The 12,972-nt window shown below is 32.6% G+C and overlaps 1 protein-coding gene across 1 annotated transcript in view; it reads left to right on the top strand.

Moving 5' to 3' along the window:
• Nucleotides 1-12,972, top strand: part of LOC143083860 (tetratricopeptide repeat protein 17-like) — a 49,006-nt gene that overhangs the window by 18,010 nt on the left and 18,024 nt on the right. Inside the window, exons 17-21 of the mRNA XM_076260239.1 lie at nucleotides 383-649; nucleotides 2,385-2,405; nucleotides 5,892-6,033; nucleotides 9,208-9,273; nucleotides 10,283-10,380. Coding sequence (XP_076116354.1) covers nucleotides 383-649; nucleotides 2,385-2,405; nucleotides 5,892-6,033; nucleotides 9,208-9,273; nucleotides 10,283-10,380 — 594 coding nt within the window. The remainder of the gene's footprint in view (nucleotides 1-382; nucleotides 650-2,384; nucleotides 2,406-5,891; nucleotides 6,034-9,207; nucleotides 9,274-10,282; nucleotides 10,381-12,972) is intronic.

Genomic DNA, 12,972 nt, shown 5'->3' with positions numbered 1-12,972 from the left:
TTTTTCCATTTTGTGGATATTTAATATCTTGGTTTTGCCAATCTTTGCATTTTAAGAGTAGTGAAAAATTTATATTGCCTTGAACATTTGAAATCCACAGAACTGCAAGTTTTATTCAATCAATGAAAATTGGTAGCCATGAAAATAAATAGATTGGCAATAAGAGGATAAGTAGATTCTAATTTCAATATGAAGTGGATGTCACAATTTTCAGTCATGAAAAAAATGAGAAAAGAGAAAACTCAAACCTGGGAAAAAAGTTTTAATTTGGCATTTTTCTGGTCCACGATTTTGATCATTCTTTAAGATCAAGTTTACATGAGGGGATATAATCAAAATTTTATTCATGCTACATCAATTAATCAATTCTTTTGTATTTCAGCCTGACTCTCACTTTTTGTATGGAAATTTATTATGGGTAACAAAGAACTACACAGGTGCTGTCAAACATTATGAGAAGACCATAGATATAGAGCCTGAGCACCAGGAGGCCTTCAATGCTCTCAGAGCTATCAAATGTTACCTCAAATATCACCATTCGGCTCAGAGTGCTGCCCCTGCTGAGATGTCACAACCCAACCTACCAAACTGTCCACAGAGGGCTCAAAACAAAGGCCAGGACACAGAAAGTCGAGTTATCTGTAAAAATGTAAGTGGCTGGGAGCTCAAATTGTTGGTCTTATGTGTAACTGTTGTAACTTTGGTTCTGTTCTTTTTCACAAACACAGTATGATTCCATCATTCTTAAGGATGTACTTTAGGTGAAATTAAAAAGATATAAAATTGGTACTATAAGTCATAAGAGCATTATGTAATTACTGTAAACCAACTTATTTTTGTGAGCGATTTATTTTTGTGATTTTCACGAGTAGAAAAATAACGTGAATATAAATCGTTGCGAATATGTAAAACTTAGATCTTTCCTTATTAAACTATATCCAGAAATGAGAAAATCGCGAAATTAAATAGCTGCGAAATAGACTAGAAAGTGTAAAATAAGTTGTTTTACAGTAGTTAACAAACAAAATAAGCTTAAAATATTGATAGGTTATGGATCTCCTTTTTCAAATATTTGATATTTTTTAAATGGCGGGAAAAGTCAGACTCAGACTAAAGAAAAATGTGTGTTTTTGGGGCAAAGTATTTTATCCTGTATCATGAGAAAAAAAACCAAGGAGTCAGAACGTTTGACAAAAAATCCTAAACCTCACTTAAGTACATCCTTAATAAGACTTAAATCAGACTTAAATGACCATCATTTTACTTTAAATATTTTTGTCAATTTTTCTAACACTTAATACTGTAAATTCACAATAATAAGAACTTGATATATGCATCTATATGCACATTTTTCAGAAGTCTGAATCTCGCTTTTTTTGTCCTTTCCTAGATTTTTATTTTATAATTTGCATTTCTGAATTTATAGTAATCTTAATCTCTAGGAATGACTTGCGAGATTTTAAGTTCTTGTTGAATTGAGTACAATTTAAACATGGACAAAACCACAATTGTAGGAGGACTGTAAAATCAAAGTATCATCAATATTAAAAAAAAAGAAACAATTCACCAATTCTCACATCAAGACTGAAAAAATATAACAAAAAGGTTAAAACCAAAATTACAAAACAATTGAGTCTAAATTACTACAAAAATATCTCTGAAATTAAGACTAAAGTTACTTAAAAGAAAAAGCATTGAAACCTGCTTATATTCACTGAATGCTTCTTAGTTTATAGGGGAGGACCTTTAACAAATAAATATCTATTTGTAAGCTGAAAACACATGAACTAAAATATACATACTACTGTGAATGCATTGGTATTCGTTGGATAGCAATTTTTCGTGGATTTCATGGAAACCCCAAAATCATGAATTCAAATGTCCAAAGAATTACAAATTGCGTATAAGAGTTTATGCAGACTTTTGAAAAACCATGAAATCAAATATCCATGAAAATGCAAGTTTAGCTCACTCCATGAAAATTGGTACCCGCGAAAATAGATGACTCCACAGTATTAGAGTACACATATATAACACACACAATGTTCGGGTTTATTCATTGTTATGTATTAAGAATACCATTTGGGAAGAATTTTCTTTTCAATGCTGGTATTTTTCACCAACTCATTATATAAAACAGACAGGAGTCGGTTTCACTAAAAAACTCAGGACTTAGATTGTTTGTAAGTTAGTATGGTATACTGAATTGTTCATGACTTACTATTGTTTAATTGTAAAACTGACTTCTGAACTATATGTGAAGAGTAGCTGCATAATATTAACTCGAGTTTAAAAAAAAATTTGTTAAGTATTTCAAGTACTGTTTGGAATATAATTGATATTATTATATAACTATAAAATAAAGGATGGGTTTTTCTTCTTAGATGATTACAGGTGTTGAGACTGTAAGTTTGTTATAGTAATTTGCATCAGTTTGAGGATCTGCTTTTTCTGTACTCAAGAAGTCGCTTCATTTACACAGTGTTTAAATATACCATTGACAATTTGATCCTAGAACAGCTCATTGATTTGATTTTTACAACTAATCCTCAGAGTAAGATTGAACATATTTCCTGTTTGTAAACTAATATATTTTTTTACAGCTAATTTCCTAATGCATGTAAAGTAAAACTTTAGTTGGCTTGCTTGCTTTGTTTGTATTGTTGTTAATACAAGCTTTGTAAATAAGATTGACATCTTTAAACAATTTATATAGGCATGGTTTAACCTGTATATATAATATTTGAATTTAATTGGGTGTTATCCAAATGATTGTACAATATAAAAACAAAGCAAGCATGCTAACTTAAGTCTTGCTCTACATGCTGTAGGAAATTAGCTATAATGAAATCGAAAAATAAAGATGTAGGGTATAAACCAAAGAGATGGCAACATAACCAGACCGAAAACCAAATCGACAACAAATTGAGGTCATTGTACTTTCATTGGTCAAGTTCAAATCAAACAGAAAATTCATGATTTTAAAAGATAAAATAAGAAGTGCAAACAAAACTTATATAAACAATTCTGATGACTTACTTTTCTCACTTTGGAAACAAAGCCATACATGTTCAAATTTCAAATAAAACGGGCTGCACTTGATTGTTGTTACAGTTGAAATATTTAAAAAACAACACTGGAGATAAAAATTGACATTTGGGTTGGTGTTATTAGCTAGGAAATTAAGTTAAATTATTATACAAGTAGATTTATATTATGTGGTCATATTTTATCGTGAAACAGTTAATTTTGACTTCATCAAATTAAGATAGCTGCCTTTTGGGAGTCAGTATTTTTCAATAGAGCCAGCTTGTACAATCTTACTTTGAGATTGAGCAGTAGTAAGTAGTAAGTTAAAACTAATAGTGTAAGTCTTTATACAAATTGTCAATGGCATTTTTAGATGTTGTGTAAATGGATAGCTCGGTCAACCCATTTAACTATAGATATTTCAATATTGTTGTGTTGAATGGAATTCACACTAGTTATTGATATCAGGGGGACAGATTAGCTCTCCAAATACAGGCATATAACTTGCTACATTTGATTTGAATTTCAAATGAAAGTAATTTGAATTATTTTAGAATTTCCTACTAAATTTTCACAAAATGTTATCAAATTATTATTTGGGTTCTATATGAGATTTAAAGTTGACTAGAAAATAGTTGATGAATATCATCATTAGAATATGACATCAAAATTGTATGTGAAAATGATTTTTGGCGAGCCTGCAACAAGCTCGACAAAGGGATAGTGATCAGGCGGCGGCGGCGGCGTTAGCTAACTTCTTAAAAGCCTTATATTTAAGAAGGTGGAAGACCTGGATGCTTCTTACTTTGTATATGGATGCCTCATGTTACAAAGTTTTCGTCAGTCTTATGTCCAATGTCCTTGACCTCATTTTCATGGTTCAGTGACTACTTGAAAAAGAAGTTAAGATTTTTTGTAAAGTTAAATTCTCTCTTATTATAAGTAATAGGATAACTATATTTGGTATATGCGTACCGTGCAAGGTCCTCATGCCTGTCAGACAGTTTTCACTTGACCTTGACCTCATTTCATGGATCAGTGAACAAGGTTAAGTTTTGGTGGTCAAGTCCATATCTCAGATACTATAAGCAATAGGTCTAGTATATTAGGCGTAATGTGTACATGTCCAACTGGCAGGTGTCATCTGACCTTGACCTCATTTTCATGGTTCAGTGGTTATAGTTAAGTTTTTGTGTTTTGGTCTGTTTTCTCATACTGTATACAATAGGTCTATTGTATTTGATGTATGAAATGATTGAAAGGTGTACATGTCTAGCTGGCAGGTGTCATCTGACCTTGACCTTATTTCCATGGTTCAGTGGTCAAAGTTTAAGTTTTTGAGTTCTGGTCTTTTTTTCAAATACTAATTGCAAAAGGTCAACTATATTTGGTGTATGGAAATATTTAATGATCTTTTTGTCCGTCGCGCAGGTTTTATTTGACCTTGACCTCATTTTCACGGTTCATTGCTCAGTGTTAAGTTTTTGTGTTTTGGTCTGTTTTTCTTAAACTGAAAGCAGTAGGTCAACTATATTTGTTGTATGGAAGAATTTTTAGCTGTACATGCCTGCTTGGCATGGTTCATTTGACCTTGACCTCATTTCATGGTTCATTGGTCAATGTTTAGTTTTCTTGGTTAAATTTATGTGACAGTTGTAAGAAAACTTTATATTTAAGACTATCAACATAATATATCAATGATTAGTAAAAAAGGCGAGACATTTCAGCGTGTGCACTCTTGTTAATAAGTGCTAGAAATATTATTTTCTTAAAGGATCATTTCACATGAAATTCTCAAGAAAACTGACAAAAATTTCATTAAAGACGTAAGTCCATAATAGAATATTTTGCCTGTTCCTAACTCTTGACAGGGTTCACAGTTCATGTGCTTGCTTTTCAGGTTCACACAAGACCTGAAAAGGTTCAGGTAAAAATTACACACCAAATATCTAAGCATTTATATACTTTCCAATAAGTCATTGTCTGCATCTGAAATGGAAGGGGACATTACTTATTGAAAAGTACTATAGTGGGAGAAAAATGGCTTTTTCATAACTTTTGTTTATATTTTGGCGTTAAAACATAGATTTGCTGATCTTTACATTTAAAAAAAAAATATTCCTTATCACAAGGACCTTATGGTATATACACAAAAGAAGATGTGGTATGATTGCCAATGAGACAACTCTCCACAAGAGACCAAATAACACAGAAATTAACAACTATAGGTCACCATACAGCCTTCAACAATGAGTAAAGTCCATACCATATAGTTTGTATTGTTGACACTAATCTAAAAATAGAACAGATATGATAGGATTGCCAATGAGACAACTAATTACCAGAGAACAAATGACATAGATGTAAGCAGTGTAAGGCCACAATACCTATGCTGATTTAATCTGCAGAAAATCTAAAGTTGACATTTTCAGTAGCTTATTACTTAAATAATTTTTTCTGTGAAATTAAAAAAACAACATAGAAATATTTCTTTCTGATTAATATTATTTGTTGATTGAATTTTATCTAGAAGTATAGAGTGCTTGCTTATTGTGGGATAAGCTTATAATGTATATCATGTATTTAGCTTTCCAGATGTAATGGATGTTCCTAGTTGCAAATAGCTTTACCCCTTGGATTTTTTTCATTTGGAACTGTAGAATTTGAAACCTGATCTTGCTTTCCAAGTACCAAACTTTTGGCATACCTGGTGAAGGTTTTCCATAATAATGTGTCATGCAGGCTAATGTGTGAAGCTGATACCTTAACAATTTAAGCAATCATATTGTATGCTGGTCTATCAAAAGATAATACATCCATCTCTATTTAAAAATTTAAAGAAGGCTATTGATTTTTTTCAGGAGAATGGTGAAGAAAAATGTGTTATTGAAACACGGAGCCGTAGCAAGTCTGATTGTAACGGCCATTGTACACAAACTTGTACAGTTACACCAATCAAACTAGATAGTTGTACAGGAGACATAACAATTGACCAACCTTCAGGTTCGTATGTACAAAAACTTATACTGATATATAAATTTCTGAATATTTCAATTGATACAAAAGGAATGCATTTTTTATGGCCCCGCAACGAAGTTGTCAGTGCCATATAGTTTTACGCTTGTCCGAAATTCTGTAATTCCGTCATTCCGCAACAAACCATTATACAGAGTTTTTTTCTAAACGCCTTCAGATATTGAGCTGATTTTTGGTATGTGAGTTAACCATGATAAGTTACAGATCAAGTTTAAGTTTTGTTCGGCTCCGCTAATTTTTGCCGAAATTACGGGCTTTGGACTTTCATAAATTGTTGAAAATGGCAGTTATACAGAGTTTTTTTTCTAAACGCCTTCAGACTTTGGGCTGATTTTTGATATGTGATTTAACAATGATGAGTTACAGATCAAGTATAAGTTTCGTTCTGCTCTGGTAATTTTTACCGAAATTACAGGCTTTGGACTTTGATAAATTGTTGAAAATCAGTTATACAGAGTTTTTTTCTAAACGCCTTCAGATATTGAGCTGATTTTTGGTATGTGAGTTAACCATGATAAGTTACAGATCAAGTTTAAGTTTTGTTCGGCTCCGCTAATTTTTGCCGAAATTACGGGCTTTGGACTTTCATAAATTGTTGAAAATGGCAGTTATACAGAGTTTTTTTTCTAAACGCCTTCAGACTTTGGGCTGATTTTTGATATGTGATTTAACAATGATGAGTTACAGATCAAGTATAAGTTTCGTTCTGCTCTGGTAATTTTTACCGAAATTACAGGCTTTGGACTTTGATAAATTGTTGAAAATCAGTTATACAGAGTTTTTTTCTTAACGCCTTCAGATATTGAGTTGATTTTTGGTATGTGAGTTTACCATGATAAGTTACAGATCAAGTTTAAGTTTGGTTCTGCTCCGCTAATTTTTGCCGAAATTACGGGCTTTGGACTTTCATAAATTGTTGAAAATGGCAGTTATACAGAGTTTTTTTTCTAAACGCCTTCAGACTTTGGGTTGATTTTTGATATGTGATTTAACAATGATGAGTTACAGATCAAGTATAAGTTTCGTTCTGCTCTGGTAATTTTTACCGAAATTACAGGCTTTGGACTTTGATAAATTGTTGAAAATCAGTTATACAGAGTTTTTTTCTTAACGCCTTCAGATATTGGGCTGATTTTTGGTATGTAAGTTAACCATTATGAGTTACAGATCAGGTTTAAGTTTCGTTCAGCTCCGCTAATTTTTACCGAAATTACAGGCTTTGGACTGATAAATTGTTGAAAATCACAGTTAAACACTTTTTTAACCGGATTTTTGTGACAAAAATGTCGGTTATTGATTTGGGGATGTACGGCGGGCGGGCGGTCGGGCGGGCGGTCGGGCGGGAATCAAATGTTGTCCGTGCATTAACTCATGAACCGTTCAACCAAAGCTTTTAAAATTTTAATATGTTGTTACTGACAACTAAATGAAGGTCAAGTTCAATAATGGCGATTTTGACTTTTACCGTTCAGGAGTTATGGTTCTTGAAAGATTGAATAATGGAGTTTCCAGTCGTGTCCCTGCATTTACGCATGAACTGTTCTACCTAAGCTTTCCAAATTTTAATATGTTGTTACTGATGACAAAATGGAGATCAAGTCCAATAATGGCGATTTTGACTTTTACCGTTCAGGAGTTATGGTTCTTGAAAGATTGAAAAATGGAGTTTCCAGTCGTGTCCGTGCATTTACGCATGAACTGTTCTAACTAAGCTTCCCAAATTTTAATATGTTGTTACTGATGACAAAATGGAGGTCAAGTTTAATAATGACGATTTTGACTTTTACCGTTCAGGAGTTATGGTTCTTGAAAGATTGAAAAATGGTGTTTCCAGTCGTGTTCGTGCATTTACGCATGAACTGTTTTACCAAAGCTTCCCAAATTTTAATATGTTGTTACTGATGACAAAATGGAGATCAAGTCCAATAATGGCAATTTTGACTTTTACCGTTCAGGAGTTATGGTTCTTGAAAGATTGAAAAATGGAGTTTCCAGTCGTGTCCGTGCATTTACGCATGAACTGTTCTAACTAAGCTTCCCAAATTTTAATATGTTGTTACTGATGACAAAATGGAGGTCAAGTTTAATAATGACGATTTTGACTTTTACCGTTCAGGAGTTATGGTTCTTGAAAGATTGAAAAATGGTGTTTCCAGTCGTGTTCGTGCATTTACGCATGAACTGTTTTACCAAAGCTTCCCAAATTTTAATATGTTGTTACTGATGACAAAATAGAGGTCAAGTTCAATAATGACGATTTTGACTTTTACCGTTCAGGAGTTATGGTTCTTGAAAGATTGAAAAATGGTGTTTCCAGTCGTGTCCGTGCATTTTCTCATGAACCATTCAACCAAAGCTTTTGAAATTTTTATATGTTGTTACTGATGGCAAATTAGAGGTCAAGTTCAATAATGACGATTTTGACTTTTACCGTTCAGGAGTTATGGTTCTTGAAAGATTGTGAAATGGCGTTTCCATTCACGTTGTTGCATTTACTCATGAACCATTCAATCTAAGCTTTTCAAATTTTAAGATGTTGATACTGATGACAAAATGGAGGTCAAATTTGATATTGACGATTTTCACTTTCACCATTCATCAGTAATGGTTCTTGTGATATTGCCAGGACACAACTAAATGTTAATAAATCCGGTTTGCTGTCGTTGTGACAGCCTCTTGTTTCTAAATGCTTTGAAAAATTGTTCAAAATCACAGTTATACACATTTTTTTCTATACACCTCCAGATTTTGAGCTGATTTATGATATGTGAGACAACCATCATGTTTGTGTTCACATGTGTTATAGAAATTGCAGATTTTTCAACTTTTTGAGACAGGGTCATTCGTGTCGCTTTGACACATCTAGTTTTCTTCAACTTTAAGTTACAGTTTTATGAGCTACAGTTGTGTGCAAAATTTTACCAAAATCTGTGACTTACAATAATAAGAAGATGTGGTATGATTGCTAATGAGACAACTTTCCACATGAGACCTAGTGACGAAGAAATAAGCCGCAAATAGCCCACTTACTGTTATTTGACCTTAAATTAAAAACCTTTGGATTTAGATGTATGATTGATTGTTAGTTGATTATATTTATTTTTTACAGAGTTTGTAATTATCATTGTTTATTTTCACCAGTTTCAGATACCCAATGTTCACAGAAAGGACCAAATCAACCATACCCTAATTCAGAGGAGCCTGTCTGTACGTATTAGTTGTTAGGTTCTAAATGTTTTTTATGCCCTCGCCGTAGCGGAAGGGGCATTAAGTTTTACCTTTGTCCATCTGTACATAATTCTCTAACTTCAGTATGCCTCAACCAAATGTTATTTTATTCAGTGGAATATACTTCATAGTTTACCTGTTATTTGCATACTCCTGTTATTTGCATATTCCTGTTATTTGTATAATCCTGTTATTTGCATAATTCTGTTATTTGCATAATCCTGTTATTTGCATAGATATTCCAAACACAAAAGCATTCATCATATAGATCTTTCTATTTTAAATGTAAGTAAGTAAGAAATTATTATAGTGACATGTGTATCATAACATACATTTATACAATTATATACATAGCAATTTGATATTTACACCCGGCCTATCAGACCTATATGTCACTTTAGCAATATTATATCATATTCGAAAAACTTAGATGTTTACAAAACAAAAATACAGAATTAGATGCAAAGTTGTTTTTTCTATGAATGAACACTGAATTTATAAATTTTGCAATTGGAATTTGATAGTGTTTCAGTAAATGAACAAGTTTTTTGCTGTTGTCACTAAAATTGTCTAATGCGGCCATAGGTAGAAATTTATGTCTAAGTTTGTAACAGCATGAACAGTTTAACATAAAATGTTTTTCATCCTCGACCTCTTGTTTTTTACACAGTATACATATTTTTTGTTATTTGTTTGCATAAAGTAAACAAAATAATCAAGGCAACACACATTTGGACAACAAGTTTCATTAGTGATGCTCTAGAGTCCAAATAGTCAGAAGTCAAAATCAATACAAAGTTGAAGAGCATAAAAATCCCACTTTATGATGGAAATTTTTAACGACCTTGACTGTCTATATAGCCCTTGAGCTGTCAGAATCCCAAAATTGTATGCCAAACCTGGCTTTATCATGTTTATATAGGCCGTCTATGCCTCTGAAACAACTTTGTTTGACCAAAGTCCACTTACTGATTTTTTTATCTTACAGTTTCGGCAGATTTTAGCAGTAAACTTGATGAAGTCAGTGACCACTATATGAAGCAAGGTCTTTGTGAAGGGGAGGAATGTAGTCAGTTGAGAGTTCAGGTAATAACCTTGAACTTTGTGACCTATGACAGCTTTTAATATTTCTGTATGAAGCTAAATGTTTGTATCCTAACAGTTATTTGTATGAACACCGGTTTGTAATTTCTTCAAATTTTCCATAATCATTAATTTTAATCTTTATACTTCACTAAGCACAGTATCTCATTTAGGAGTGGAAGAAAAAAGTTTTGTTATGTACAGTTTCACATTTTTGAGGATACATTAAGTTTAATCATCAATCATGTTGATTTTTTTTCTCACTTATGCCCCACCTACGATAGTAGAGGAGCATTATGTTTTCTGGTCTGTGCCTCTGTTCGTTCGTACGTCCATTCGTCTGTCAGTCCGTTCATGTGTCCGTTCGCCAGTCTTCAGGTTAAAGTTTTTGGTCAAGGTAGTTTTTGATGAAGCTGAAGTCCTATCAACTTCAAACTAAGTAGACTTGTTGCTTATGATATGATCTTTCTAATTTTAAAGCCAAATTAGACTTTTGGCCCCAATTTCACGCTCCACTGAACATAGAAAATGAAAGTGGGAGTTTCAGGTTAAAGTTTTTGGTCAAGGTAGTTTTTGATGAAGCTGAAGTCCAATCAACTTGAAACTTAGTACACTTGTTGCTTATGATATGATCTTTCTAATTTTAAAGCCAAATTAGACTTTTGGCCCCAATTTCACGCTCCACTGAACATAGAAAATGAAAGTGGGAGTTTCAGGTTAAAGTTTTCGGTCAAGGTAGTTTTTGATGAAGTTGAAGACCAAACAACTTGAAACTTAGTACACATGTTCCCTATATGGTATGACCTTTCTAGTTTTAATGCCAGATGTAGATTTTTTACCCAATTTCAAGGTCCATTAAAGATGGAAAATGATAGTGCGAGTGGGGCATCCGTGTTTTTGTTCTGATTCTTAACCCTTACCATGTGGTGACTGTCATATGACGAGCGTACCCAAAACACCGTTATTTGGCTCCAATGGCGTTCCATACTTTTAGAAGTCCACTTTATGATACTTATGTTTTCTGGAGGGGTGGGCTTTACATCTGTGTCTTACACAGGAAGTTCAGAGGCATAAAACTTACAAAAATAGTGCAAACCCACGGCCATATAACTACTGATCGTTATTAGTATTGAAATAAGCATAGTTTCAGGTCCATTTGAAGTCAAAAATCTGAAAAAATTGTGAAATTCCGAATTTTTGGTCCAAATGACCTTCTGTAGACTGCTGAACCAAGATCAGATTCACTCCCACCTAATAATTGTTGGGGTCAATTTGTTAACCAGGGTCCACTCTACATGCCGGCTACAGCTGGATACCTTTCCAGCATCCCTGGGTCTTCTGGGTCAAGAGAAAGGACAAAAAATCGTCAAAATTGACGCTTTTTGCACCTGAAGACCAACTTTTGGGCAAATTCCCGCCCACTGTACCCTGTGATCACCTATATTAGATTTAAAGGAATCAATATGCTACAGCAACAGGGCTAAGCTCATTTGCATATAATTTGCATATTTTTGCAAATAAACAATAATTAGACATTTTCTTAAAACAATTCAGCATCGTAAGGGTTAAGAGTTACTTTGATAAATTGTATGAATTAACTCCCTTTTTGTTGAGAATTATTTCCCCTTATTGATGCTTGTACTTCATTTAAAGAGTTGTCTCTCCATACATATGCTGACTTTATCATGTAATTCTTTTGTATTCTACAAGATTCTAGAATAATGTCATAACTTTATTCATGTTTTTCTATGAATTAATTATTAATGTAAAAGATTTTACACAATTATTCTACATGTTCTAAGTAATCCTCAAATATGTGTTAAGCTCTTCATAGAAATCATTAAAATGTGTATTAAAATTATTCTAGAATGAATTTCTGAATTATAAAAGAATTATGTGTCAGTTATTACAAAAATCATCTTTGCATTGCATCTGTTGGAATACGAATGTAACAATTTTAGCAAGTATTATATATGACTCTATGCTCAAATATTTGCGTGTAATATTTCTAACAAAAATGATCTTATTTCATTAATTTAGAATCTCATTAATATCTGTATGCCAATTCTAACAAACAATTATATCTATGAATATTGCTAATAATTGTTTGACAGTTCTAACAAAATTTTGTATCTTAGAATCTTGATAATATGTGTGTGACTACTGTAAATTTAGAAATTATTGCGATGTTCTTATTATTGCGAAAAATGCGACAGGGTCATAATCGCAATAGTTTAAACTCTTAATTTTGAAATTTTGTATACGAATTAAACAGAATATTTTTCAATATTGCAAAAATTGAAATTGCATTTTAGTCGAAATGATAAAATCACAATAATAAATTCTCGCAATAATTTCTGAATTAACAGTATTCTAACAAAAATTATTTCAGTGTTTAATTCCAATGAAGACCCACACTGGCTTGGTAGCCCACATAGTAACTCCTCCTAAACTTTTCATTCGCCCGGTCTCGCTGCACACATCACAGTGCATGGTAAACAAACTGTTGTTGTTCTGTTGTTGTTTTTCTTTTTACTTTTGTCTGTCGTTTTCACTATATCTATATATATCTGTTTATATATTCATCTGTTGTTT

This window comes from Mytilus galloprovincialis, chromosome 7, assembly GCF_965363235.1.
Source record: "Mytilus galloprovincialis chromosome 7, xbMytGall1.hap1.1, whole genome shotgun sequence".
In the NCBI taxonomy this organism is placed as follows: domain Eukaryota; kingdom Metazoa; phylum Mollusca; class Bivalvia; order Mytilida; family Mytilidae; genus Mytilus; species Mytilus galloprovincialis.
Note: the sequence above shows the minus strand (reverse complement) of the source record. Positions and strands in the feature narration are given on the sequence as shown.